Source organism: Euwallacea similis, chromosome 4, assembly GCF_039881205.1.
Source record: "Euwallacea similis isolate ESF13 chromosome 4, ESF131.1, whole genome shotgun sequence".
Classification (NCBI taxonomy): domain Eukaryota; kingdom Metazoa; phylum Arthropoda; class Insecta; order Coleoptera; family Curculionidae; genus Euwallacea; species Euwallacea similis.
The window spans coordinates 6816605-6842098 of NC_089612.1; the positions used below are offsets into that span (position 1 = coordinate 6816605).

The 25494-nt window shown below is 33.9% G+C and overlaps 6 protein-coding genes across 10 annotated transcripts in view; 3 read left to right on the forward strand and 3 right to left on the reverse strand.

Moving 5' to 3' along the window:
* Positions 1-706, forward strand: part of rsh (radish) — a 62097-nt gene extending 61391 nt beyond the window's left edge. For 3 of the 4 annotated variants that reach the window (XM_066389404.1, XM_066389405.1, XM_066389406.1), the window contains one exon: positions 308-706. The gene's annotated coding sequence lies outside the window, so the exon portion shown is untranslated. The remainder of the gene's footprint in view (positions 1-307) is intronic. The other variant, XM_066389408.1, reaches the window with a different exon arrangement.
* Positions 707-9441: 8735 nt separating this feature from the next.
* Fbxl4 (F box and leucine-rich-repeat gene 4) lies at positions 9442-14023 on the reverse strand. Its single transcript, XM_066389101.1, has 11 exons — positions 13680-14023; positions 13523-13623; positions 12920-13129; positions 12622-12862; positions 12445-12570; positions 12239-12387; positions 12076-12182; positions 11866-12018; positions 11091-11322; positions 9766-9961; positions 9442-9708 (listed from the first exon to the last, which is right to left on the reverse strand). The coding sequence occupies exons 1-11, from the start codon at positions 13884-13886 to the stop codon at positions 9631-9633; spliced, it is 1800 nt and encodes a 599-aa protein (XP_066245198.1). The 5' UTR covers positions 13887-14023; the 3' UTR covers positions 9442-9630.
* Positions 14024-14415: 392 nt separating this feature from the next.
* On the forward strand, positions 14416-15680 carry RpL39 (ribosomal protein L39). The gene is made up of 3 exons (XM_066389196.1): positions 14416-14531; positions 14648-14751; positions 15524-15680. Exons 1-3 carry the CDS (start codon positions 14529-14531, stop codon positions 15570-15572), a joined length of 156 nt encoding a protein of 51 aa, XP_066245293.1. The 5' UTR covers positions 14416-14528; the 3' UTR covers positions 15573-15680.
* A 461-nt stretch (positions 15681-16141) lies between these two features.
* Positions 16142-18452, reverse strand: Ostgamma (oligosaccharide transferase gamma subunit). Its single transcript, XM_066389195.1, has 7 exons — positions 18230-18452; positions 17994-18166; positions 17436-17559; positions 17236-17376; positions 16894-17185; positions 16328-16493; positions 16142-16260 (listed from the first exon to the last, which is right to left on the reverse strand). Exons 1-7 carry the CDS (start codon positions 18308-18310, stop codon positions 16245-16247), a joined length of 993 nt encoding a protein of 330 aa, XP_066245292.1. The 5' UTR covers positions 18311-18452; the 3' UTR covers positions 16142-16244.
* Positions 18453-19326: 874 nt separating this feature from the next.
* On the reverse strand, positions 19327-21432 carry LOC136408185 (uncharacterized). Its single transcript, XM_066389043.1, has 3 exons — positions 21122-21432; positions 20156-20478; positions 19327-20091 (listed from the first exon to the last, which is right to left on the reverse strand). Exons 2-3 carry the CDS (start codon positions 20431-20433, stop codon positions 19596-19598), a joined length of 774 nt encoding a protein of 257 aa, XP_066245140.1. The 5' UTR covers positions 20434-20478; positions 21122-21432; the 3' UTR covers positions 19327-19595.
* Positions 21433-21747: 315 nt separating this feature from the next.
* LOC136408343 (putative E3 ubiquitin-protein ligase UBR7) lies at positions 21748-24712 on the forward strand. 2 transcript variants are annotated; one of them, XM_066389269.1, is made up of 4 exons: positions 21748-22046; positions 22140-22536; positions 22719-22894; positions 23795-24712. In XM_066389269.1, exons 1-4 carry the CDS (start codon positions 21849-21851, stop codon positions 24167-24169), a joined length of 1146 nt encoding a protein of 381 aa, XP_066245366.1. In that variant the 5' UTR covers positions 21748-21848; the 3' UTR covers positions 24170-24712. The 2 variants fall into 2 exon arrangements, with proteins under 2 accessions (XP_066245366.1, XP_066245367.1); XM_066389270.1 differs by having other exon boundaries at positions 21750-22046; positions 23813-24707.
* Positions 24713-25494: the final 782 nt, after the last annotated feature.

Sequence of the window (25494 nt, forward strand, 5' to 3'; positions counted from 1 at the left end):
TTTTTGAAAAAAAAATGAAAGCTTCATTATTTCAAAAACTATGAGAGATAGGTATATAGGACTAAATCCAAAAAGGCTTTGATTTTTATGTAGAATCAAATAAAAAAATAAAACGTATACTGTCTAATTCAAAATAAGAAAGTTGGCTTCCATTCCGCGAAAATGAGACATGCTGTATATATAAACATAAAGTACTTAAAAACTATTAACAAAACTATGAAACTTTTATATTTAAAGTTTTTTTGTAACTCTTACAGTTTTTGAGATAAGGTACAGGGTCACCTCTCGGTGGCCACCCTGTACGTAGGTACCATTGTGGTACCTATATTAATATTATCGTTTTCAGTAGTCATAATATCGTTTTTAATTTGAGTAATTATTGGTACATTGTTGGGAAAACAATGTAAAAAATTCCTCGTGAATTAACTCTGTTAATAAGGTTAAGAACCGCTATTACCTGGGAACAAATTAATCTTAAAGTGCATGTCTTCATCAAGTTTCATTTCAGATCATTCACCATAGGTACTGCACAAAAACAATTACGGGGAATTCTCTTTGCAGAACTTACTTTTATTTGTTTCTAAGTCGGTACTTTAAGCTTGAATTGAGCAGCAATTGAAAAGTTAAATGGGTGTGATCTCGATTTCAGAGTCAATCTTTAAACACCTGTAAGCTTAAAGATGCGACTGTAAATAGAGGAGATTTAGGGTGTTTAGTTTTTTTTGTTTGTCTCAAGGAAAATCTTCAAGAGACGTCCGGTCTGGTGTTCTGTCAATCGAATAGTGTAAGATTTGCCAAGGCGTCTACCCACTAAAATCCTCGGGTTTCTTTATCTTGCAACCTGCAGCAACCCAAAATTGCCCCTAGCGAATAAATCGTTACTGTGAGGGACTTGGAGCTTCAGCGGTCAATTTCTTCGATCTATTTTATTTATTTTTTTTATCAGAACTTTTTTTCCGCAAGCTTTGAATTAATAAAGCCATTCACCACAAATTTCTAATATTGTGTCGAATAACTTTTATCAATAATTCACTTCTGCTTAGGTCTCTTTTGTGTAAATATGCAGATATCCATATGTTTATATTTATAACTATACATATGGATACCCACATTCTTCGTAGGTGCAAACGTTGGTACTGGTCGTCCATTTCTTTTTGGCACCTTCGTTGTTATCTCAAGGGTCGGAGTTATTGCACCCCTATGGTGTGCCACCATTCGTACCTTTTCCTTTTATTAGGCCAGGGATTGCTGTCCCTCTTGGCAACAACCTTACGTGGGTTAAAAAACGCGTCGATGTAAGAAAAATATTAGGCGGCTATTATCCGATATAGATAAAAAAAAATTGCAACAACATAATCTATAAAAGCCGAAATTTGTCTCACTGTAGTAAATTGTAGGTAGATAATGATTGTAAACTATAAATACAAGCACTGAAAGAAGCTCACCGTTAACTTTTCTGCGCCTTTAGAATAAAACATTAAAAATTACATTAAAACATTCGAAATTAGTTCCAAACAACACACGATCGCTTCACTTTAAATTAAAAAAAATAAAATGGTCGACCTACATGAAGTTGTTTGGAAACTGTTCAATATACTCAATTTCTTCTAATTGTCTAAAATAGCTTCATTTGTCCTCTCTGGTTTCCATGCATTTTCCACAGGAGTATTACGATTGTCTGAAGCATCACAATTAGAGATTCTACACCACTGGTAAGTGAGTTTTACCAAAGCTGATGAAAATTTTTTTGTTGGTCACAGTTTATTAAGTTTCACACTTGTCTGAATTATAACAAGGGTCCAATTGCAATTTAAAACTCGATTTGCAATAGCATTGAATTAAAATACCTGTTTTCCAAATAAATATCACCTTCCAGCGAGCATCAAGAACATCACGAGTGTCTGAAGTACATATTTTCAATTTTCAGATGTGAATGTCAAATTTATTTTACCTCCACTCCGCAATAAATTTTTATTCCATAAAAAAACGTATTTTGCCAGTAAAAATCACGTTTCGTCAGGACATCAAGAATACCAAAGTTGTATGAACTATTATTTGAAGTGCCATTGATTACAAATGTTCACAGATGAGGGAAGAAACTAAACTAGTTTCATTTCATGATGATGAAATGCCCAGTGCGGATGGGTATAAATTTCTCTGGATTTTATGCATTTGATACACTCGAACTGATGGAGTTAGACCATTTAGAGAAAATTTCCACGAGACAGAAATAATATTGTAACAATTTAAACTTAATGTGATCAATGAACTAAAGTGGTTAATACCCCACCATCAGCGAATTTGTGAGAAACAGACTCAATTCAAGTGTAATTTTTTTTAAATTTACATATGTGCAACAAATATGAAGCCCGACTTATTAAGACTTCCATGCACCCAATCCTGGTATATTTTCGGTTTTTGATTATGCGTCTGATTAAGAACGAATTTAACTAAAAAACTAACAATTATACCACAATACTGAAATGCGTAATATTTAAAATTTTAATTGTTGCTCAATTATAGCTTGATTAACGATTGATTAATTAGGGAATTTCCAAAACAGATATACCTTCCTAACTCCATTCTATTTTGACTCCCTTAACTCATGAAAAACCTTGATCATGAATCATTATTATAACATGTATATGATCTTAGAAATATGCAGCAGGTTACAGCGGACCTTATTTTCTAAATTATTTAACTACATGTTAATTAGTGAATGCTAGCGGAAGCAAACATGTCCCAACCACATTTAATCTTACTTACGGTAGTCTTAAGGATTCCTGTACTATATGAATGTAACATAATCTGTATGTGTTCGATGTTATTTAATAATTATTATTAAAAAAAGAGGTTCAAGAAGCACTATAATAGCGTGTTTCCAAGACTTGATATATATATTTTAATTACCTAGGTAGCAAACGAAATGTTGACATATTTTGATACTAAATTTCTTAAATATCTAAGAATATGTGTAAAATTCGGAAAGTGTGCTTGTGCACCCGCGTTTTACCTTAAAAGGAAAATATGAAGCAGAGTTTAGACATGCCAGTGTTGGCGCCGAAAAGTCCTACTCCTTTTAACATCATTATTGCCACGAACAAATACACTTTCAGAAATTCTTACTAACCTTATGATTTCGGTAATGTGGTAAGTATTAATTAAGTGTCTTATATACACACACACATTATATCTTAATGGCGGATAACTTACACGTGCACGCGTTTCTGCGGACTATTCGTGTCGCCTTAAATGTTAATAAAACGTTACTGTAATAATTGTTGTCTGTTTAAAATAATATGTTTTCTATTGAAACACTCCTTTAGTTTTAAGGAACTAAATAAATATTCCTGTCAGGACGTTAAATTTTTAACCGACGACGACATCTTTCAAGGTGTCATTCTACCTAACGGCCCGCAATGACCGCATACAACAAAGGTAACAGTTGTACGACAACTTTTCGACTCTTAGAAATTCGGAGCATTGAAATGACATCAGGTCTCATCTAATTTCACTTAAAGGGTATCAGTAAAATACCAACAGTTGCCTAACTGTTGCTTTTGCTGGAGCCGGCCAATGAAGCGGGAGGCATCGGTGGTTTGTTGTTGATTTTACTAGTAAGATAGGATATACTGTGTATGTACTTATATTGATTGTTTCTCACTCCCAAATAACAATTTTAAAAAAATTAATAAAAACACCTGTAACTGTCGCCCACTGGTTACTGCAGAATGAAGTAAAATAGACTGTGAAGGCTCTCACTGCCGGTCAAATTATGTTTTAAAATGTTTTGCGGGTCTTGAAACCCATCAAAAAATTTCTTCCTGCTCTGTACATTATTAAAGGCGATGAGACAATGGGCGAGGCGGAGCATCATTCTAGCGGTTCTCGACAGTGACTCAGGGAACAACTAGATTGTCTGCCGTATTTATATTATGTGCATAATCATGTAAATGAGAAGGGCAAGCGATACATGGGGAAGCACACGCTTCTAATCTGAGTCCAGAGATTGGTCAACGATTGAAAGCCTAATGCATCGCGTGCGCCGAAGCCCCTCCCATCAATGCGCACGCATGCACACAGCGTAAACCGATGAAGTTGCCGCTTCAGTCATCGTCGAGAAACGTGGGAGGTTAGTTCGCCCATAATGATAATGACCACTGCAGGAAATTCCCTTATGAATCACTGTTTCAAGATTCGGAAAACATTTTATAATGCGAAATTAAACAGTACCACCTTCACAAAATTAACTCAAAGGTTCACTGTCCTATTTCTCTGTACGTGTGATCAAAATCCTATACTAATCTAGTAGCATGATATTCTAAAAAATTATATAATATGATATTATTTAAAGTATGTAATAAAGATACTAAAGCCAAAATCTATTTTAAATTCGCTACGGAATAACGTACTTACAATGTTATATTAGGAAAATGGCACAATATACCCGAATACATCAAACCAGAGATGAGGTAGAGAATTATTATTGTTGATATATTTTCTCAATCGTTAATCACAAATAATATGCGAATTCCAAAATGGATTTATGAAGAGTTATTAAGGTTAAGGTTTTTGTAATAAAGTTTCGTTAAAACTGTTCGCTGTTTGATTTCATACGCGTTCAATTAGAGGATACAAAGTAGTCCATTTAACTTATACGGGGTCAAATAGTACTTATTTTTTGCTATGTTGAAAGTGCTGGAAAATAACGGTCCCTAAAAAAGCTGTTGCAAGGCTCCAGGACGTCAATTTAACCGAGTCAGCTTGTATTTAAAAAACAAAACGTTTTTGAAACTTTTGGGTTCAAATTAGGGTTGATCAGTTTCTGTTTTAAACGTTCTCAATCTTTAAAAAAATCAAAAGTAAAAATTGTTTGTTGCAAGTTTCACTTAAAAAAATCAAAAATACAAATAGAATCCAATTTTTTGCAAAATTGCAATAAATTTTGCTAGCCAACATACACAAACAATTTGTCAAAATCATCTAGAATTATTTATAACAAAAAACGAATTAACCGCTTTCGTATCTCATAAATCGTTTCCTTACGTCAACGGAGCAAATGTTCAACCGTCATAGTCAGACTAATCAACCGGGAGGCCAGGCACACGGTAGAACGATTACCTATTCAGAAACTCGAAGTTGGGAGCGTTCGATCCATCATGAGTTTTACTGATCGACCAAATGACCTTCCGACCGATCGACCATCAAATAGGTAAGCTGATTAATTGACCGACTAACTATGAAAAAAAAGCTATCAAAACAGTTAGAGTTTCAAATTAATTTCGACTTGAAGTAGAGGTATTTACAGTTGAGACCTAAAGCACAAACAAATCAATTTGAATTTTTAAAAAAGTTTTGAAAATCTATGAAACAGCTTAAATTGCGATACTATTGTTCGGTCATGTCTAAAGATGGACCTAAATGCCTTCTAAACGAGACAAAATTATAAATAAGTTCCACTTACAACTAAAATTCTAATTGCCGTTCTTAGCTTGATAAAACTTAACTGTGAACCACTAGAAGCGATAATCAGATCTCACCCTCGGGCACCAAAAGCATGAGCCAGAATTATGTCAGCAACTTCCACTTTCACTCACAAAATGACACTTAAAGGCGTCACATTTTCAATCACTAAGTCATGAATAACTAAAACTGACTCAGACCAGAGGTGCACATAATTGACGCTTAAAACACAAGAAAATTGAATTTTATTTCCCCAATTACAATTAAAAATCTTAGACCTAGGTTGATCGTGAATACCATCATTGAAGTTGTGGGGAACTTTAGAAAGGCACTTTTTTTCGAGCCTTCATTTTTGACACCAAAAAATCACAAAAATGGAAAACCAAAATAATGCTGAATCTTGGAAATTAAAAAAGATACTGCCAAACGATTTTTGTTTCGAGCTAACTCGATTATTAGTTTATTCGTATTTCGAATATCTTGTTTGTCATGCTACTGCTCGACTAAATCAACTAAGAATTGATATCAGTACGAAAACATACAAAATACTTTACGACCTACCTTTTGCAAAGATACGAGCCATAGGCTGAACGATCACAACGATACGATAGCTTCCAAATATTTAAATAATTTTACACCCTTTTTGCGAGCGTACAGCTTATTAGTCTAATCATGGAAATGATACGCGAAATGAAATAATATATAGCGTGTACATGCTTGAGGAAGGACATATAAACAGTGACAAAAACTTCTTAGAGCGATCAACAACACAGAAAATAAAATTAAGCGAAGTTAAATTAGGTACAATGACCAATCACTTACCTTAAATATGCCTTCTGGAATTATGATCCGTTTGGAATTCTGCCAAAAAAACTGCCATTCCTCGATCATTGAGAAAAAAGATGTCAGTTACTATTTATTTTCGACACAACACGCACTGCACTGCCCGGTTTCACGTCCGCCCATGGCTTTTTTCTTTTCAATCGTCGAAATTTTTACTTCGATTCAATTTGAGTTCCTTCCGCCACTCGGCGATCGTGCGGCTTCGTAATCCCGAACGCAAACGAAACGATATTCCCGGTATTGTCAAATAAAATCGAATTTTAAATGTGCGATTTTTACCCGTTTTCAACCGAGCACAATCTCGTACGAGCACTCATTACGTTTCTATTTAATTAATCTTGAAGTCTGCACAAATGGTTCCAAATTTCTTGGACATTTTAAGTGGAAATTTGATGATTTTCGCGAGGGACACGGGAGGAAACGCGGAGACGCCATTAACACTGACAGCGTAAGTGTTATTCTTTTGTTTCCAAAGCCTTCTTAATCCAAAGCGTCATTTTCGAATGACGTATTATCACAAAAGTAGGTGTCGATTTATTTGTGCTGAAAAATCGAGGTTAAAACGAGCGGCCTTTCAGCGAATAAAAATAACCTGGAAGGGGATCTCCTTCAGCTTCGAAAATTTAGCATTCGATAACAAAAATTGACCAAAATCAGGTGTTTCTGTTATGATTTGGAGCCCAATTGTACATATTTTTTAACCGGAGGAAGGAACTCGCTTTAAAAGAACAAAAAAGTTAGCAACATATGTAACGAATTTTTCAAACACAGTCCGCATTGCGAATATCTTGTTTATCGTGCTACCACTCGGCTGGATGATTTAAGAAAAGGCATCGGTACGAAAACGTACAAAAAACTATCCATCTGCCTGTTGTAAAGGTACGAGTCACAGGCCGAACTATAACGATGCCAGGCCTCCAAACATTCAAATAACTTTACGCTCTTTTTTGCGAGCGTAAAGCTTATCGGTCTAATCATGGAAACGATAAACGCAACGAAATAATATACAGCGTGTATGGATGTGCTTCTGTGAGTTAAATTTTAACAGACCAAAAAAGCACAGTGGAAACCTCAAACATCAAAAAATTAAATATTAATTGCCGAAAAAAAAATCTTCATAACGGTTAGACTTTCAAATTAATTTTGACTTGAAGCAGATGGGTACACAGGTGAAACTTGAAACAAAAAAATTGAATTTGAATTCCTGAAAAAAATTTTGACAATCTTCGAAACAGCTCAAATTGCGATGTCATTGTTCTCCTATGTCCAAAGATGGTCCTAAATGCCTTCCGTAAGAGCCAAAATTGCAAATAGTTTCGACTTTCAAATAAAATTCTAATTACGTCATTCAACTCGACTTCGAAAAACTTACCTGTGACCACAAGAAACAACAATCAGAACTCACCCCCATGCAAAAATAGCGTGAGCCAGGATCAAGTCAGGAACGTCCGCTTTCACACTGTCACAACATGACAGTTAAACACCTTCCATTTCTATTCACTAAATCATGGATACATTAACGATGTACCTCACAAGTCTTTAGAATAAAAGAAGATTCGATTATCCTGATTATTAGTGCAGCGCGAATTGCCAACGTCTTACTCAAAACCACGCTAACATTCGACTGAATCACCTGCGAAGTGATATCGGTACGACCTGTCTTTTGTAAAGGTACAGCTGATCGGCCCTTGAATCGATAAATGCGACGTTTCCAGATTTAGTAAAATGGGGGAAGAGTTGCCAACTCGACCCCGACGAAATAAAAATATATTTCCTTTTGCAAAGAGAACTTAATCCGAGATTTTTCGTGAACAATACTAATTGAGAATTTTCTACAGCATTAAATATGTTATGTTCATAATTAATATACATAACGGGTATACCAGAAGTAAGTGCCATAATTTCAATCAATAATAGAACTTGTAAAAAAAAAATCCTTTTCAAGTATATTTTTTCTATAAAAGATATAGTTTTTCAGTTCAATTTATTAAAAGATTTATCACAATTCCGCAACCCGTCTCTTTTACTTATTAAAATTGTTTATTCTATTTCGGATCCTTCGCATAGGTCCCTACTGAATTTTTCACCTCCTTCCTAATTTGCGTATCTTTTTTTTTAATAATTCAATAATCACGTACAGCTAAGTAGGAGGGGTGTACTGGTTATTTGCCATTAAAATTTGTTATTTACTATTAAAATAAACAAAATTTTTGGCTTACTTACCAAAAAACCTATTGGGGGTGGGACGATCTGGGAAGCGATGTGTATAAATCCTACGAGCCCCGTTAGAGTTTCCACGGATTTCCCCATGAACTAACACCATATCGGTGCGCTCATTATTTATAAAACGCGACATTTTACACCAAAATTTCTCAACAGTTTCAAACGCTATCACAACATCAGAACCGAAACGTATCGACCGCAAACAATACAAGCCGCATTGTGCATCCAGCTTGAATCACGGATAATAAAAAAACTTTACGATAATAAAACATCCACAAAATATTTTCAGTGTGTGTGCTTCAATTTCTTCAAATACACAGGCGGTTGCATAACGTGATTTTAATAGATGAAAAGACCGGAAGTAAATGTGAGTTTTAAAAAAACTTATTTAACAAGAGCTGTTGCTTCTGATAAATTCTGTTACTTGTTCAAATTATGGCACTTATTTCTAAGACACCCTGTATGTATATAATAAAGATAAAGCCACTATCCAACATTTTGTTTCGGTCTGTTAAAAACTTAACAACTTCGAGGGCCGAATAACATATGTACGTGAGCTTTTAAATTTAATATTTCATTTTTTAATAACAATTTAAAAGACCGAACGACCAACTGAGCGACCGGCAGACCTACCGTCCGACGGTGGATATCGCCAATTTAGTCCATTCTGGCCATTTTTGAAATGTCGGTATACTTTATAAATGTAGATTAAATTGACAATTTTAGATCTAAAATTGAAATATAAATAAAGTTTGAAATTTGCCTTTGCAGAAAGGAGCAAAATCTTGTTGAAAAATGACAAGTAAGATTTAGAGTTTATTTAGTAGATTTTTCAATTTATTTTACTCAGACAAGCGAAGAAATTATTCAAAAAAACTAAACAAAAATCAGGATTGTACAGAAACGAAGGTGACTGGGAGATGAGTTTATTGATGAATAATTTAAATGAGACAACGAGCTAGCGATCCAAAATTTGGATAACAAACTTGATATTTTTAAGAGAAAATCTATATATCTAAACATATCTAGAGCCATAATATACAGTAATAATTTCATTAATGTCTCATTAAATAAGATTATTTTAAACCACCATAACTCCTATTATAAGTAGTCCGGAACTGTAAACTCACAACTTCTCTGTATAGTTATATGTGGATATTGTTGCCTCCATATTTCAACCTGCAATAAGCCGTTTTTGGAAAACTCCGTACAGCCTCCCTATAAAGTAAAACAAACCTCGTGTTGTCGTACCCCATCGCAAAAGCTGATATCCAAGAGACGCAATTTTGGCAAAAGAAACAACGCCTTCTCGCATAACTCTGAAGAGATATTTTTGATCCCTATCAGATCTAACTGCGATAACTCCTTACAGGACAACACGATTGACATAAGTTGCTGGTCAGTAACGCCCCTCCACTCCGAAAGAATTAACCTGTATATAGTGTATTTATTAGCTATTGTATTTAATGTAATAATTGTATAATCTAAAAAATCAGTAAAGTTACGTATGTGATTAAAAGTAAATAAGATTTAACACACAGGGAGTTTTCGGAAGTACACGGGTGTTAGCGTTGCCATAAGCCTACCATCAGGCATTAGTTTTATTTTATTTTTGTACTTACTCGACTTTGCATATCATTTGATGAAAATCGGCTCATAAGACAAAAAACTTGATGGCGTTTGGTTTTGCAAAACATGGGCGCCCTACGCATGGTACTAAATACCCTTTACAGCACTCAGTGTATATTAAATAAACGGGCTAACACACCTTTACAAAAACCAACAAATATCCGAATTTATGATTTATTTCACCATTTGACCTTTTTGTGAGCTGATTCTTACTTGAAAATTGCTTGCTGTATACCCCTGTTTTTACAGGTTAAAATGTATGTTTTTCAAATTACGTAGAACTCAAACAGCCTTCAATATGCAATTTTGGTTTTTCTTTTTAATTTCAGAGAAAAGCATAATGGTTCCACGAAGTATGGACACATTCCGCATGTAGTACCGTTTGGTCCCATATTTAAGGCAGCAGTAGGTACATTGTGTGAACCGGTAATACCAGCAAATTTGAATTTTCCCTAACTAGGAAAGATCATATAGCTCTCTATCAAGTGTTTCCCATTTAGGACGATCTTACATAAATCACAATCGTATCAAAAAAATATTGAAAAAGAAGGAAAATGTCATCTTCAATTACTTTGATATTGGAAAATTGTTAAAAGCTGTTTGAACCTGGATACACTTCTCTCATTCACCCAAAAAGAAAAGTAGGAAAATAAATTATTTTGAGTAACAATAAAGCTCATGATCCCTCTAGGGAGCCCCCTAATTAAAATGACCGCTTTTGCTTTCTAATTCCACTGAAAACCAATGACATCATAGGATTTTTGAAGGACAACCCCTCTATCTGTGCCAATTTTCGGGTAATCTCATTAATTGAACTTTTTTTGCCAGTTGTTTGCCTATAAAATGAGACATTTTTTTATTTGTACACCCGGTACGTTGATCAACACTCCTGAAAAACAATTCACTTGCCCATTATTGATAATGGCTCCTACCGTCTTAATTTCTTGCAACCGCCAGCAATCTCCTTTAAGCAATCACCAGGACCTCTATTCATTAGGCACCAACCCAAGTCAAGTTCTTCCAGGTTCTCGCACGTACTGAACTTACGCACTCCCTCACTGGTAAAAGAAACAGTTTTCCAGGAACTCCAAGTTCTTAACTTCTTGTTGTACATGGTTACCGCTTCGACCACGCTGTCCATCAAAACGAGACGTTCACATAAATCTGTGTAATAATATAAGAATATAATGAATGTGCCAATTAAATAAATTCCTGATCAACTGCGCTTTAAAACAGATTTTCTTTACTACATGCATGTCGTAACTATGTTCGGCTTTAGATTTGGCACATTTCAGTTATAAATAATAAATTAAGTTGTAATATCAAAATCATGTTTGCAGATCTTTGCACAGAACACTTAACTAGGAATTTTTCTATACATCTTTTACTAACATTAACGGGCTCGCGTATATGTACAGGACGGTTCCTTATACTTTGACAATACTACCGCACTGCAATACTGAGTTCCAGATAGCCTGGAAGAATTCCTTTAAGTCATCATAAACATAGTGAATTTAAAAATTTACATTATAGTTTCCAAATGTGATGTTCTAAAAAGTTCATATTTGAACTTGTGCATTTAAAATGCTTTTCTGCAACTCACCATAAAGGTTGTAGGGAGCATCAAAATATAATGAGACTTCCTGTACTAATATAATCCAAACACCTAATAAATTAAAATCTAAAGTTCAGCGAATATTTAGTTACCCAAAATTAAATGCTCCAGATGTGGGTTGGCCATGATAATTTGTATAAGATCCTGATCGATGATATTTGTTAAACTCAAATCTAATGCAACTAGCTTAGTGAGCTTATCCAAAGGAGACCTTATCCAATTGTCTGTATGATGCAATCTTAAATCTACAGATTCAGCATCAAGTTCCTAAGTTAGAACAAGCTTGAATTAATTATACACACCCACTAATTCCCGGCATAGGGCGATTTTATCGAGTACATCGATGTCCACAAAATAATTATCGTTCATGCTTAAATGTGTCACCGTGTGGCTTGCTGTTTCTATAATACTAGAAAGTGTTTTAAGGGACTATCTTTGAATTTCAGCGGATCCAATTAGGCTTACTTTTGCAGCTTGCAATGGTACTCATAGTTTAATCTAACATTGAAACACAACTGGTATTCATTACACCATGATAGATCCAACTTTTTAACATTACGAACCTTGTTTAAGAAGTAATCCAAGGTTTTGACATCAACAAGGTACCAATAGGTCTGGAAGAGATTTATAAGCAAATGGGAAAACAAGTTTGTTAAGTATGACTATAAAACCTTAAGGCTAATGTTTTGATACAGAGTGGGATCCTGTGCCAATTTATTCCAACGGGTATTCACTTCTGCACATCTATTTAAAGACTTTAAGTCCAGGTATTGAAATATTTTTAGTATAATTTCGTTCTAAAATAGAAACCATTATTTAATTTTATCAACTGAAACGTAGTCCCTTACTGGTAACATGGAAAAATGATCTGCAACAATAGTCTCATCTAAAACATCACAATTTCCAGTTTTCTCCATATCTCTCACAGTAAGAGAATCTGCTGGAAACTTTATTGGCTTTACTTGTGTCAAACCACTTTCTATTAATTTGTACTGAAAATGATTTTCTGGCTGAAATCCACTCAGAAGAATTGCATCAATTGCTGTGTGATACTCTAAATGACGTTGATTAAATTCAATTCTAAGTACACTGAAAAACACTAGTTAAGCATAGTTGCAATAAACTGAAATGAAGCTAAGAACTAACTTAACTAAATAATTAATTTTCCTAAGTGGAGGAGAAAACCTCCTGGAACGAGCAGCACACTTCTGAGGAAAACCTTCCCAAAGCAAGTGCCACTTTTTACGATTCAATTCAGCTGATGCTGAATTGAGTCGACCCCAAATTCGTATAACAGCCCCGGGATTATATACCTCATATATGAAAATTTCTCTAGGTATGACACTGCTACCAAACCTACAAAATGCACAAAATTAGTTGTTTGCAAAATATTTAAGATGAGTCAGTTTATACCAGTCCAACCTTTTTATTATGTTTGTAATGCAAGTAATCAGCCCTATGACGCCTCTGGATTTTTCCATTAAAAATTAATAATTTTTTAAACTCAAATACTAAATTTTAAAAAATTGAAAAATTGAAAATTAGCTTTCGATACTGTCACTACTTTTGAAATGGTGAGAGCTACAAATTATAATATATATTTGAGTGAATAAAACTTTCCATGGAATACCAAAGTCCTGCTAGCATAAATTGACTCACTCTATGTAAAACATAATTGCCTTTTTCAAAAATTTAATGAGAGAAATCATTCCTTGAAATTAATAAAAAATGTAGAGGATTATGACTTACTCTAATGTGACAAAATCTTCAGCATCCAAAAGATCAAAGTCTTGAGGCCGGTACTCTTTTTGAGTTGATGCACTGTCTCTCCACCATTTGCCATAAGATCGCTAACAAATTTAGAAGTAAACACAATTAGATTAAAAAAGAATATGTAGATACTTACCAGAAAGTACGCTTCTGGAAAATCACCGTAGGATGGATATTTCATGTACTTTCCTACTAAATTGATAGGGGCATAGGAGTAGTTGCACTGATTGTTGTATCGAGAACTGTGGTTTAACACCAAATAAACATATTGCTCCAAGTATTTCATTTTAAAGATGTTTTCAATTGGGATAAATCCTTCTTTATTAGCCATCACGATGTCCATAAAGGCATTAAAAATTTCAATTTATATCACAGAAGTAGAACAATATTTCAAAATTTTGGTGTCAGTCAGCTGACCATTCATATAGTTTGTTTAACATGTTTTAGACTTTTCTTTTCGTAAACAATAATTTGCATGGGATTGATCCCGATCAGCTGATTTTCAACCAATCGCAATCCACTCCAGTCAATCATTTCCGAAGGCCTTTTTGTTTTAGCAAAGAGGAATTACTCCACTAAAAAAAGTATGGCGGCCTAGTTAGTCTGAGGGAAATTTTGTAAAATAAAAATTAAATAGACATTCGTGTAACAGAAAAGAAATTCAATGCAAAATAATAATGTGTGAAAACACCGTTGAATTAGAAAATGATCAAGAAATATTAAAGATAAAGGAAATTTTAAAATCCATTGTAAAATGCTATTATCCTTTTTAATATTTACGGCCGCCATATTCCATCCAATTCCATTACTTTTCATTTTATTGACAACTGTCATAAATGTCACAACCATTTTTTTCTCTCTTACTCTCCCTAGTTCTTCACTCATTTTTTCTCTTTCTCTTTCTAATCTATAGCTGCTTCTCTTTTTCATCCTCCACTACTCTCTTTCTACTGCCTCTTGTTTGGGTCTTAAAAACGGCTGCAAAATGGTAGGTAAATATTTCTGAAAATATCTTGTTAATCCTTTATAATTATTTATTAAAAATGAAACTAACCACAAAAGAAAATGTTGTAGTATACGAAACAATAAAATATTTACTTTCAGTCGGCCCATAAGACCTTCATTATCAAGCGAAAACTCGCCAAAAAACTGAAGCAAAACAGACCAATTCCCCAATGGGTGAGAATGAGGACAGGAAACACAATCAGGTACGATATTACAGCGGTTTTTTTACACAAGTGAGATTGCATGCATATTTGCTGGGTAATTTGGATTTTTGGAATGTTAAAATGTGTCTTATAATAAGAATCAAATAGAGGCATAAAATCTGGTTTATACATTACATACATACAGTTAATCGTAGTGGTGGTGGGCCCCACTAGGGATGCACGCAATACCATGAATACTTTTAAAATTTTGACATTTTAAAGCTTATTGATATGACAGAACATGTGGTACATTAAATTCAATGTATTTAAAATATTCATATTTAAACACTAATATTGAATCTGAGTTCAATAAAGGGTTCAGTCACATGTAAGTCAAATATATGTTGTGCCATTAATGCATTGTGAAGAATTACTTGGTTTCTAAAAGGTAAATTTAGATTGGATTGGCTTACTATTATCAGAGATCAATTTGATTCATTTAAAATTGTTTGGTGGGGATCAATCTGATTTTAGGTCATTGTTTTCATATAGTCTTTTTTCGTCATCTTTCAATTCATATCAATACTTCCATTTCTAATATTCCAAACTATCAGTATGTTCTTTTGAATGTCTTTTACTAAACAAACTGCAATTGCCATTTCAAAATGCTCTATCAATTTTGAACATATGTAAGATATTCTTCTTGTCAATTTGTGTAGTCATAGAATATAGAGGACTCAATAACCTTTGATAAGATGTAATGTATTAGTTTAATCAAATTAATGAATAATCGAATATTTCTGTTTTGACATTGTTTTTTCTTACTTTTCAGATACAATGCAAAAAGACGTCACTGGCGTAGAACCAAGCTAAAATTGTAGGTTGACTACGGTGATTTTAAGTATTAATTCAAAATAATTAATAATTAAAACCACTTAATTTTAATGAATAATTAAAAATATATTAAATTCAATATGTTTTTGAAATACCAACCAAATACAAGCTACTAGTTAAAGTTATATCTTTTCAATTCGATGCAAGATTTATTTGCAAAGTGAAAATAACTTGAAAAAGGGGTGTTAAGATGAGTAGTAAGTTTATTAACTTTTGAGAAAATGGTGGAGATATTAAAAGTGTTCTGTATTAAGTCGTAATACCATTTTAGTACACCAAGATCAAGAGATAAGTATTTTATAAAACTGAGGAACTAAATAACTGTTATGAGATATTTAGTACCTTTGTGTGACTGATTGCGTACATATTGTATGTTATAAACAAGTTTATATAAATTCGTTTTGAGCCGTGACCCCGTTGCCCCTAAATCCTTTACTGCATTAGATTGATTAATATTTACCTGAGGAAATTCTAAAGCCCTAATCGAACAAGGTTTGTTAACGACCGAAATTAAAAACACAAAATAACAACTCAACAATAACAATACTCATACAACTCAACAAACTCAATTTACTTTATTGGACACATCTAAAAACAACTTTATTTAAAGTGTGCAGCTCCTGAGAACCAAGAGAGACATTTCCAACTTCTCAATGATTTCATTTAAACAGGAAGCTTAAATGAAGGGAAAATAATATCATTTAAAAGGAAATTGAATACTTAACTATTGAACATGACTTACCTATACGGATAACCGTGCGTTTTTGTCCGGAAAATTGACAAAATCGAGGAAAAGAATATAGTAATGAAGACAAGACCTATAACAGCCTGAATTTTACGTTTCCTTGAATCTCCTTTACCTTTCGCTGCTTCTGTCATGAAAATAATACCGACTGCTACCGCTGCATCTAAATAAACTAGCTAAGGAAAATAAGTCCACAACAATGGAAGATGGCGCCAGGCCAAAGACGTCAATTATTATTTTGTTCCTGTATAAATAATGAACAGTGACAGTGGCCAAATTTGATATATGAATGAAGTTAGAAATTTAACATGTGCTAAATTCTAATAGATGTTTACAAGCTCATTCCGTCAAATATTATCACAGGAATTTTATACATGCCTCTTCAAGTTTGATATTTGTTAAATTTCTAACTTAATTCATATGTTAAAGTCGGCTCACTGGGTTATTGATTATAACTTATATAGGAGTAAAAGAATAAATGGTTTTTATGGCTATATCCAATTTTTAACAAGTTGGAACAGTGTGTCTATACTTATTCTTAATTTCTAAGTGTTAAAGGATACTCAAAGCCATAATAATATAAGTTTCCACCACAAACTGCCCTTGTGAATTTCCATGAATATAAGCAGTTTGCCCTTGCTGATTTCTGTGTATGAATGGAGGCCCCCTAATATGATTCCACATTTGCCCTGAAGTCATTGCAAAACAGAATAGCAAAGCCCAAACGCCCCACATGGTCTTATTGTACAAGAATTCTAAATTATTTCTGCGGATATACAGGAAAACACCAACAAAAAGAACTAGCAAGGCCAGTGACAAGGTACCAGAGTAGTTTGCTGGTCGCATAATACGGATCTAAAATGCTTATATGTTCATATTTGGACATAATTGGATTATAAAAATACTTGAATGTCAGTTCGTTCATTGATCCAACGGGCGATTGCTTCAGCCCCAAATCCAACCCTTTGAATATCCATGGTGTCTGCTGCTTTGGGTTTACCTTTGGCGGGGAAATGAACAAACACTGGGGCAGTATTTAGTTTCATCTATACCAAAATTTGATTAGTTTATTAAGCACTACCAGAACAATGGAACATGATGTTACCATTTGGAACACTTCTGAACCCTCATCGAAATCTACCATTGCAAAAAACAGTTTATTAAAATGAGCCATGTTCATATTGTACCTAAAGGAATTTGCAACCACTGCAAATTCATCATTGGCTTGTCTGCAAGAAAAATACCCCATTACAGCTCATTCATACAAACATAATTATACATGGTGATTGCCTGTATGTTTGATCCTATAGGTATTTCTATAATTATCGATTCTATGAGAATATATATAATAAAGCTTCATAGTTTTTTCCTGAATCTTTAAAATCTACTGTCAAATTGAACAGATGAGCATCACGAACCTGTCAAAATAAGACGTTTTTGTTTAAATGATCACCCATTAAAATAAAAAGAATGCTTATCTGCTCATTTTGCAATATTTGCAATACTCATACCTGTTCAGTTTGAGAGTACATACTAACAATTCATAAAGAAAATATGAAACCTAATTTCTATGTGAAAGATTTTCACAGTACCCATAACACAAATTAGCATCCATTAGATCAAATACAGGGAATCATCTCACACAATAAATCATAATGTTTACTTGCAAACCATGCACTGTCTCTGAGGGGCCAAGGCAGTGAACATGACTACAATGGAGTAATTCCTGGGGACAGCTTTAACAAAATCTTTAAACTTGTTGGCATTAAACCGTAATACCACTTTCTTGCTTGCCAAATCTGTTAACTGTTGCACCCTTTCGTTTAAATTCGAGGCCTTCAAGGAAATTATTATTACATTGTGGAATTGTTTGATCGTGAAAAATGTATGGGGACCTACCGGTTTTTTGCTTTGGGCGTTTGCATGGTAAATGAATACCACGGAATACAACAATAACAAGCTGAAAACAAAGTTTTTCATTGCGAAGGCCAGTTAAGATGTTTTTAATGTTTAGTTTTAGTTACTTATTGTTAGTAATACTTAATTTGGTTAACAATTTATTGCACCTTTCACGCCACTACTTTTTTCCAAAGAGGAATTTTAATGTTTTCAAGTGGGAATGTGACGTTTTAAAGTTCTGAGTCCACGTATATGTGCAAGGACAAGTGACAGTTAACTGTCATCAATAACTGTTTTTCACATATTTCTTTTAACGAACCAATCAACTGCAAATGTGGCAACGCCGGTTCCATTCCAACTAATCTACGATCATTTAAAACCAGTCTTATGAAGTATAGATGGAATGCAAACTTTATTGTAGTAATCGTTTTATAAAAAAACAGATTTGAATAAATTATCTTTCGAAGGTGACTAAAAGGGACCTAAACTGACAAATAACCTCAATCAAATGGATGCCACTAAATTAGTGGAGTCCAGTAATACCCTCAACTGAAAATATGCGATAATCAACTCTATTGTTAGAGACAGGCACAATATTTTTGGCGTTTCGACATAAGAAATCTTTTATATTATGAATATCTATTGAGTACCTTTCTACTTTTTTTTAATCGCTTTGTATTGACGTTACAGATCCAATTCGGATCTGCCCCTCCTGAATTTTAATTACCTATAATTCATAACGTTCGGAGTAGTTTCTGAATTCCGGAGACATTTAACGCATCCAGCTACTTCACTTGCATTCTTTTTGAAGCCCCTCTAATGTTTCTTATGTAATTTTATTGCAAGCGTTGACTATTTACTTTTCCACCTATTATCATGGTGTAGTTCCTTCACCATAACATCAAGATCTTTTGTTTGCGTTTAGTTTAAAACAGTGAATTAGTATTTTATTTTTTGTTAAATTTCCACGTTTTAAAGAATTTGTCGATTTTAGAATAAACCAAAAAAAAACACAGATTTCAGTTTATTTATTTATTTTTTCGTACAAAAACATAAAACAACGGACCTCTCAATGGAGAGATAAAAAATGCACACTAAAAACTGGGCGAACAATAACAAGTATTGAACAAATGAATTTTCAGCTCGTGCAATAAAACCTGGTGAATCATTTTCAGCGTCTGTATATAAATATATTAAATTTTAAGTCATTATCTTTGAAGCAATGGTAAAAAACATCATTTTCACGACGTCATGAAAACAAATTTTGACACGTTTCTAGTACGGCGATAAATTAAAAAAAAACAAACAAACAAAAGTTGACATAACAAAAACACAATAACAAAACATAGGTCAAAATAAAAAAAAACTAATCCTCTGGCTCTTGTTCCACAAAGTCTTTGAACAAGTTCCTGCGACAATTATTATTTTCCTCGTAAATTATCAAATAAAAACTACTATCGTTAATATCATTGATGAAGTCATAGGCGATATGAATTTTGCAAGATTTCTGCCACTTAGCCTCCCTTTCAAGTTTATCTAGATTAGGCTGGTGAAACGCTACATATCCCTCAGTCTTCAAATACCTAACTCTTGAATCAGCCTCTTTATTGTCATCACTCTGTAAAACATCGGTGTCGGTAATATCTAATTGGGTGATTCTCTGATGCTTCCTGGGAGATACAGACAAATTCCGAGGGCACGACGACAGCGACCCCTCGTTCTTCGTCCTGCTTTTATCCAGATTAAATTGACTTGTATGAGATTTGGCACTGGTGGAAGAGTGAAGTTGTTTTATGGGCGTAAACATCAAAGTGAGACGCGGTATACTGAAGAACGTAGGCTGTGAAATCCTTCTTAACGGCCTGATTGTCAAAGGGAAATAATATTATTTTTCGAGATGATTTAATTTTGAACAAAACTATTCACCAAAATGTCTGCAATGAATGCGAATCCTGGAAGCTAATTTTATTAGTAGCTAGAGCTTCTTTATTAAACCCATGCTTCATAAAACGGATGTTGGTATTCATAAAAGTGGCCACTTGTTTTTGTCCTTTTACAGTTCGCCCAAACCAGTGTAGAATTACATTTTCTGATAAGTAATACTTCAGGAGGTGCTTTGAGTTTTCCATCAAATCTACATAGAAGTCAAGCAGCTGTTGTGCCTCTATTGAGTTAGTGTCTTCAGCCGGTTTTTGGTTGTCCATAGCTTCAACAGATTTTTCTTAGACTTTAGATGAACAGAGAGGCACCTAAATTGATAAATAGTCTTTAGGGTTCATTCCTGCACATAGAAAAAGAGCTGGGGTTCATTTAGTTTCTACACACATTATTAGCCAACCCTGTACGTATGTAAACTAATTATTGTCCTTCATTTTCAGGGGTGACAATCAATCAAAGAAAAGTAAGTACTTTTTAATACGGAAGTTTCTAAATAAAATCAAAAATTGATATCTCTGTCTATAACTCTAGTTAATCATCCCCTATTTGATAATAATATTATTTATTATCAATAAATTATTTATTTACAACTGCAACAATTACCAAAAGAGTACAAAGACTTATAATGCTCCTGGATTTGCAATAATTCTGATAAGAGATGGAAATGCTAAAAAACAGAACAAGAAGTGATAAAACCCAGATCAATGTGCCTGTCAATGCCAGGATTTAATTATGTTTCACAGGATTTAAAATTAATTGTAATGAATGTTGGTGCATATGAGGTTAGCTTAGAAAGAGGTATGTTCTGATAAGTCACATAAATAAATAGAATCCTAAATATGAGCAAAGCAAATTTTGCCGCAAGCCGTAAATAAAGCTTTAAAAAATGTATGGTATTGAGGTGACAGAAAGCTCAGGTATTTATGATTTATGTGATAAAATATTCCTACTTACTGAATGAAATAAAGCTCTTATTTGAAGGCCTTTAAACATTGGAATGCTGAGTTTTCTTGTGACAAATGGTTACCATGGGAAACACCTGTTTGGTTTTGTTGAGTGAGGCCTTTGTTAGTGGAGGCCCTCAAAGGATTCAAATAAGATTCTGAAACGTATTTGAACTGCAAAAACGTTTTAGAAAAGATTCGCCTGTGGCTACATGATTGGGTCGGTTAAACGGTTTTTTATTTATTATTAGAAGCATATTCAGTTTGTATTTCTTTACAAAGTAAATTTTGAATTTGTCTTTTAATTGTAAGACATGTTAAAAGAACATAAGACACTGACACATTGTCGTGCGGCATCGCCGCTGTTGCCATAGTTTTCGGCATTAGCAACGTTAATTTACCTCATCCTAGAGGTCGCGCAAGAAAGCCCGTTAAGGTATCTTTAAATTGAGCCCCATGTACCACGTAGAGTTCTTTACAACGTAAATTAAACAACGAAGTCCGCACCGTTTAAATATTAAACTCGTGAATTTATATATCTCGAGGAACTAGAGGATTGTGTAGCAGCGCACTGTTGCCTTTCTGCATTATGGCTTGTAAGGGTACATGGCCTTTGCCATTTTCAATTTTCAAGTCTCCAACGTTCTTTGAATTTCGGGCATGTGCAGTGCGGAGACATTTCTATTTTTGATTAATACACGTTAGTAAAAATTATCAGTGTTTTTCAAGGCAGAATTATGTCGGATATTCCAGAAAAGCACGAGCGCAGTTCTGATACCAAAGAGATCTCTGAAACACCAGAAAACGAAAATTCGGACGCAGAAGAAGTCGTCACTCTCAGTTTGAACGATGTTCTCGAGCTTGAAGATGAACTTATCGAGAACACAGCGGCAGTTTTAGGGGCTGCAAACGATAAAGTCTGCTCCTACAAAGAGGTAACTTAATAGATTTCCCTCCTTATTCCATAAAAATGGGCATTAATTTCGTAAAATAATTATGGCGGGAATTTCCTTCACCATAACTTTTAGGGGTATTTAAAACGTCAAGCCCTTTACTCTTGTCTCACCTGTATCCCAGAAGCAAAGGACGACCCAGAAAAGGCAGCGGGTGTGTGCTTGGCCTGCTGTTACCACTGTCACGAAGGACATGATTTGATTGAGCTCTACACTAAAAGGAATTTTCGTTGTGATTGTGGGAATGGAAAATTCTTCCAATCTGAGAACAAATGTTCACTTGACCCTACAAAGAACAAGTTCAATGAACTCAATTCCTATAATCAAAATTTCTGTGGCACATACTGTGTATGCCATCGTCCATACCCTGATCCAGACGACCCTGTGCCAGATGAGATGATTCAGTGTATTATTTGCGAAGATTGGTACCATTCCAGACATTTAGGCATTGAGGTGCCAGATAATTTTTCTGGTGAGTTGAAGATGATTAATCACAAAAGAAAAGGCTACAGCCACCATCAATCTGAGCACCATTTATTTCTCTTAAACCTTGCATTGCAAAAGTATGCAAAAGTGCGCAATGATGCGGCGGCCTGTTCTTAGTTAATCTCGACCATACTGTAACCTTTCTATTTTAATGTAAAAATTTTGCAGAAATGACCTGTGAAATGTGCATTACAAAGCATGATTTCTTGTTGTATTATGACAGTTTAACAGTAAACAGTACCATTGGAAATAACATAGATGAAATAAATGGTGATGAAGAGAAGTCTATATGCAAAAAACCTAAGGAGAAATCAGAGAGAGCTACTGCAAAGTTTTGGCAGGAGGTGAGTATATTTTTCTATATTATTAGGGAAAAGTCCCAGGGCAAAAATTTTAGCTCATGTATTACTGCTATTTTTTTTTAAAGCTTAAGTAAGTGGAAGTATCACATGCATGTTTAAGATAAATTTATTTGTTATATAGTGTCAATGTCGAGGTTTTTTATGGAATGGTTTATATAGTTTGTATGTGTATGTACAACTATTTGTTATATGTATATATATAAGTGGCAGACTGCAGAGGCATTCTGGTGTAGATAATCCAGGTATTTTGAGATACAAAGTGTTTCAACCTTCACTACTCACATTTTATGTGAAGTAAAGAAAAATAAAATTGAAGGTTTAATTGAGAGGTTTCAAGGAAGAAACTCTGACCTCCATTTTTGTGGGAAACAATTCATTTTTCAGTTATTTAAAACGGCGCACATGACTTCATGATTCATTTTTTAATTGTGTATATATGAGCCATTTACAGTCCAAAGCGATAAACTTACGTATTATAATTAATTCTTTCTTTTATAATCAGACTTAAGAGACTAAAGATAACATTTTTTTATGGCCATTGAATAATAAATGTTTTTTTACTGTTTTTTTTCATTCTTTTATTGTGGTATGTGAACACGATCACACTGTTTCCGGTGTATTATACGAATCCGTTTTATGTGAACTTATGTCATAGGGAGGTCTACTATAATTTATTACAATAAGTACTATAGATAATGACCACTGACAACAGCTAAATTTGACAGACAGGTGACCATAAACGTAGGTCGTTGATTAGGCCATTTTGTATTTACCATCAAATATCTCACAATAGACAACAGACGAATTTATCTACAACATACCTCTGATGATGTTTTAACGCCTACTTGGAGTCTTTCTACTGATCACCCTTTACTACTAAAGTATTCTGTTTCCTTGCAGGCTTCCTGGAGGAAACAATTGTGTACTTGTGACAATTGTTTAAAAATGTACGAAAACCAAGAGATCGCCTTTTTATTAGACCACGAAGATCCTGTCCACTTATATGAAGAAAGGAGTAAGGCGAAGGCGCAGGCAGTAGTGGAAGATCAAAACAATCGATTCTTAAGTTCAATGGATCGTGTGCAGTTGATTGAGGCAATCAGTGGATACAACGAACTTAAAGAGCAATTGGGAGAGTATTTGAAAAAATTTGCAGAGAACAAAAAGGTGGTTCGTGCCGAGGACATTCAAGAGTTTTTCGAAGGAATGAAAGCTCGTAAAAGGGCAAGAGTGGAAATTCCTTATTATTGCCATTAGACAGGTAGCATGTTGGCTTTAGTGCATGCTTAATAATAATCTCTGGTCTTGTAATATACTCATCCATTTAAGGAAGAATTCAAAATTTTGTAAAAGTTAACACATAAATAATTAATTTTTTTAATTTTTATTAAGAAATGTGTCCTCTGAGAATTTTTTTTCGCTATATTTGTAATTGATGACCTAGTTTTTTAGCTTTTCACAAGTATTACTAATGCATGGCTGTTTAAACCCATTTTTGGTCGTTTTTACATATGCAAATACAGAGTAGAACGTATATATTTTTCTGTAATAGAGGTGACAACTTTCTGGTGTGCTTTTACATCACAAAAGTATCTGTTTCCTAAGCAGAAAACTCCGAAACAGAGTATTGGAATTGGCTTTTTTAATGATTTTGAGGATGGTTTTCATCCCCTTAACATCCTCCAATTTTGTGTGCTAATTTTCAACTTTCTGACCTTTCAAACACAAGCTCTCAGTTTGATTTCGAGGACCCGTGAAAATAAGTATAGAGGTGTCTCTAACAGAGCGAGGTGGCAACGTTTAAGATAAATATAATACTTATTTGTTAATGTTATGTTAATATTGGTGATGTAAGGTTAAAGTTGAAGATGGCGGAATAGTAGATACATTTTACAATTAATGGTTGCATTTTTACTCAAAATCCGACCTCCTTCTCCCTCTATACGTTCAAGAGAACATTGATTGAAATAATATATTCATTCTTAGAGTTGCCGCTAACAGCCATAAGCCATATAAATTTCACAGACGCGGCACAGAAAATAAGCAAGCTGACATATATAGGGCGATCCTGAAATTACTGTACAACGCTTGACTAAAACTTCCTGTTCAAAAATAAGACGTTCTAGGCAAACTTACTCATATCTAATGTACTTCGTTTTGGCGCTACAGGGTATCAAAAATCTCAAATTAATACCGTTTTTTCGAAAGAATTGCTAAGCACTTTTATAAATTTTTACTAATTTCGAAACTAAAATTTTCCGCGGCACATAAAAAAAATCAATATTACATAATCTCTGAAAAGAATTCAATATTAATTCCTGAGAAAATGTCGACATTAATTCCTGAAAAGAATTCAATATTACTTCCAGAAAAATATTGTGCATTCTTGCAAACTCAAAACGCAGTTTACAAAATTTGTATATCTCATTTCATATGGGGGAGATTCGAAATTTTTGAATTTTGGAGGAAACATGTATTATGAAAAGTTGTTTAGAATTAAAAGATAAGTCTAACGATGATGTTTTGCACAAACTTTTATCAAGACTAAAATATTCTGATAAATTCAAATAAAAAAATTTCTT

Bases quoted from the DNA above. Each gene is read 5' to 3' on its own strand.
- Ostgamma (XM_066389195.1), bottom strand. From the start codon at position 18,310: ATGAAAAACTTTGTTTTCAGCTTGTTATTGTTGTATTCCGTGGTATTC. The intron at 17,560-17,993 runs GTAAACATTATG...TTTTTCTTGCAG, and splicing joins AGACAGTGCATGGTTTGCAA to ACAAGCCAATGATGAATTTG. The intron at 16,494-16,893 runs GTATCCTTTAAC...TAGTTTATTTAG, and splicing joins TTATATTATTATGGCTTTGA to ATGCAGCGGTAGCAGTCGGT.
- RpL39 (XM_066389196.1), top strand. The intron at 14,752-15,523 runs GTACGATATTAC...CTTACTTTTCAG, and splicing joins AGGACAGGAAACACAATCAG to ATACAATGCAAAAAGACGTC.
- LOC136408343 (XM_066389269.1), top strand. From the start codon at position 21,849: ATGTCGGATATTCCAGAAAAGCACGAGCGCAGTTCTGATACCAAAGAG. The intron at 22,047-22,139 runs GTAACTTAATAG...CATAACTTTTAG, and splicing joins AAGTCTGCTCCTACAAAGAG to GGGTATTTAAAACGTCAAGC. The intron at 22,537-22,718 runs GTGAGTTGAAGA...AAAATTTTGCAG, and splicing joins GGTGCCAGATAATTTTTCTG to AAATGACCTGTGAAATGTGC.
- Fbxl4 (XM_066389101.1), bottom strand. From the start codon at position 13,886: ATGGACATCGTGATGGCTAATAAAGAAGGATTTATCCCAATTGAAAAC. The intron at 13,624-13,679 runs GTAAGTATCTAC...TAAATTTGTTAG, and splicing joins TTCCAGAAGCGTACTTTCTG to CGATCTTATGGCAAATGGTG. The intron at 11,323-11,865 runs GTAACTAAATAT...ATTATTACACAG, and splicing joins TCTGGAGCATTTAATTTTGG to ATTTATGTGAACGTCTCGTT.
- LOC136408185 (XM_066389043.1), bottom strand. From the start codon at position 20,433: ATGGACAACCAAAAACCGGCTGAAGACACTAACTCAATAGAGGCACAA. The intron at 20,092-20,155 runs GTGAATAGTTTT...TTTGACAATCAG, and splicing joins CATTCATTGCAGACATTTTG to GCCGTTAAGAAGGATTTCAC.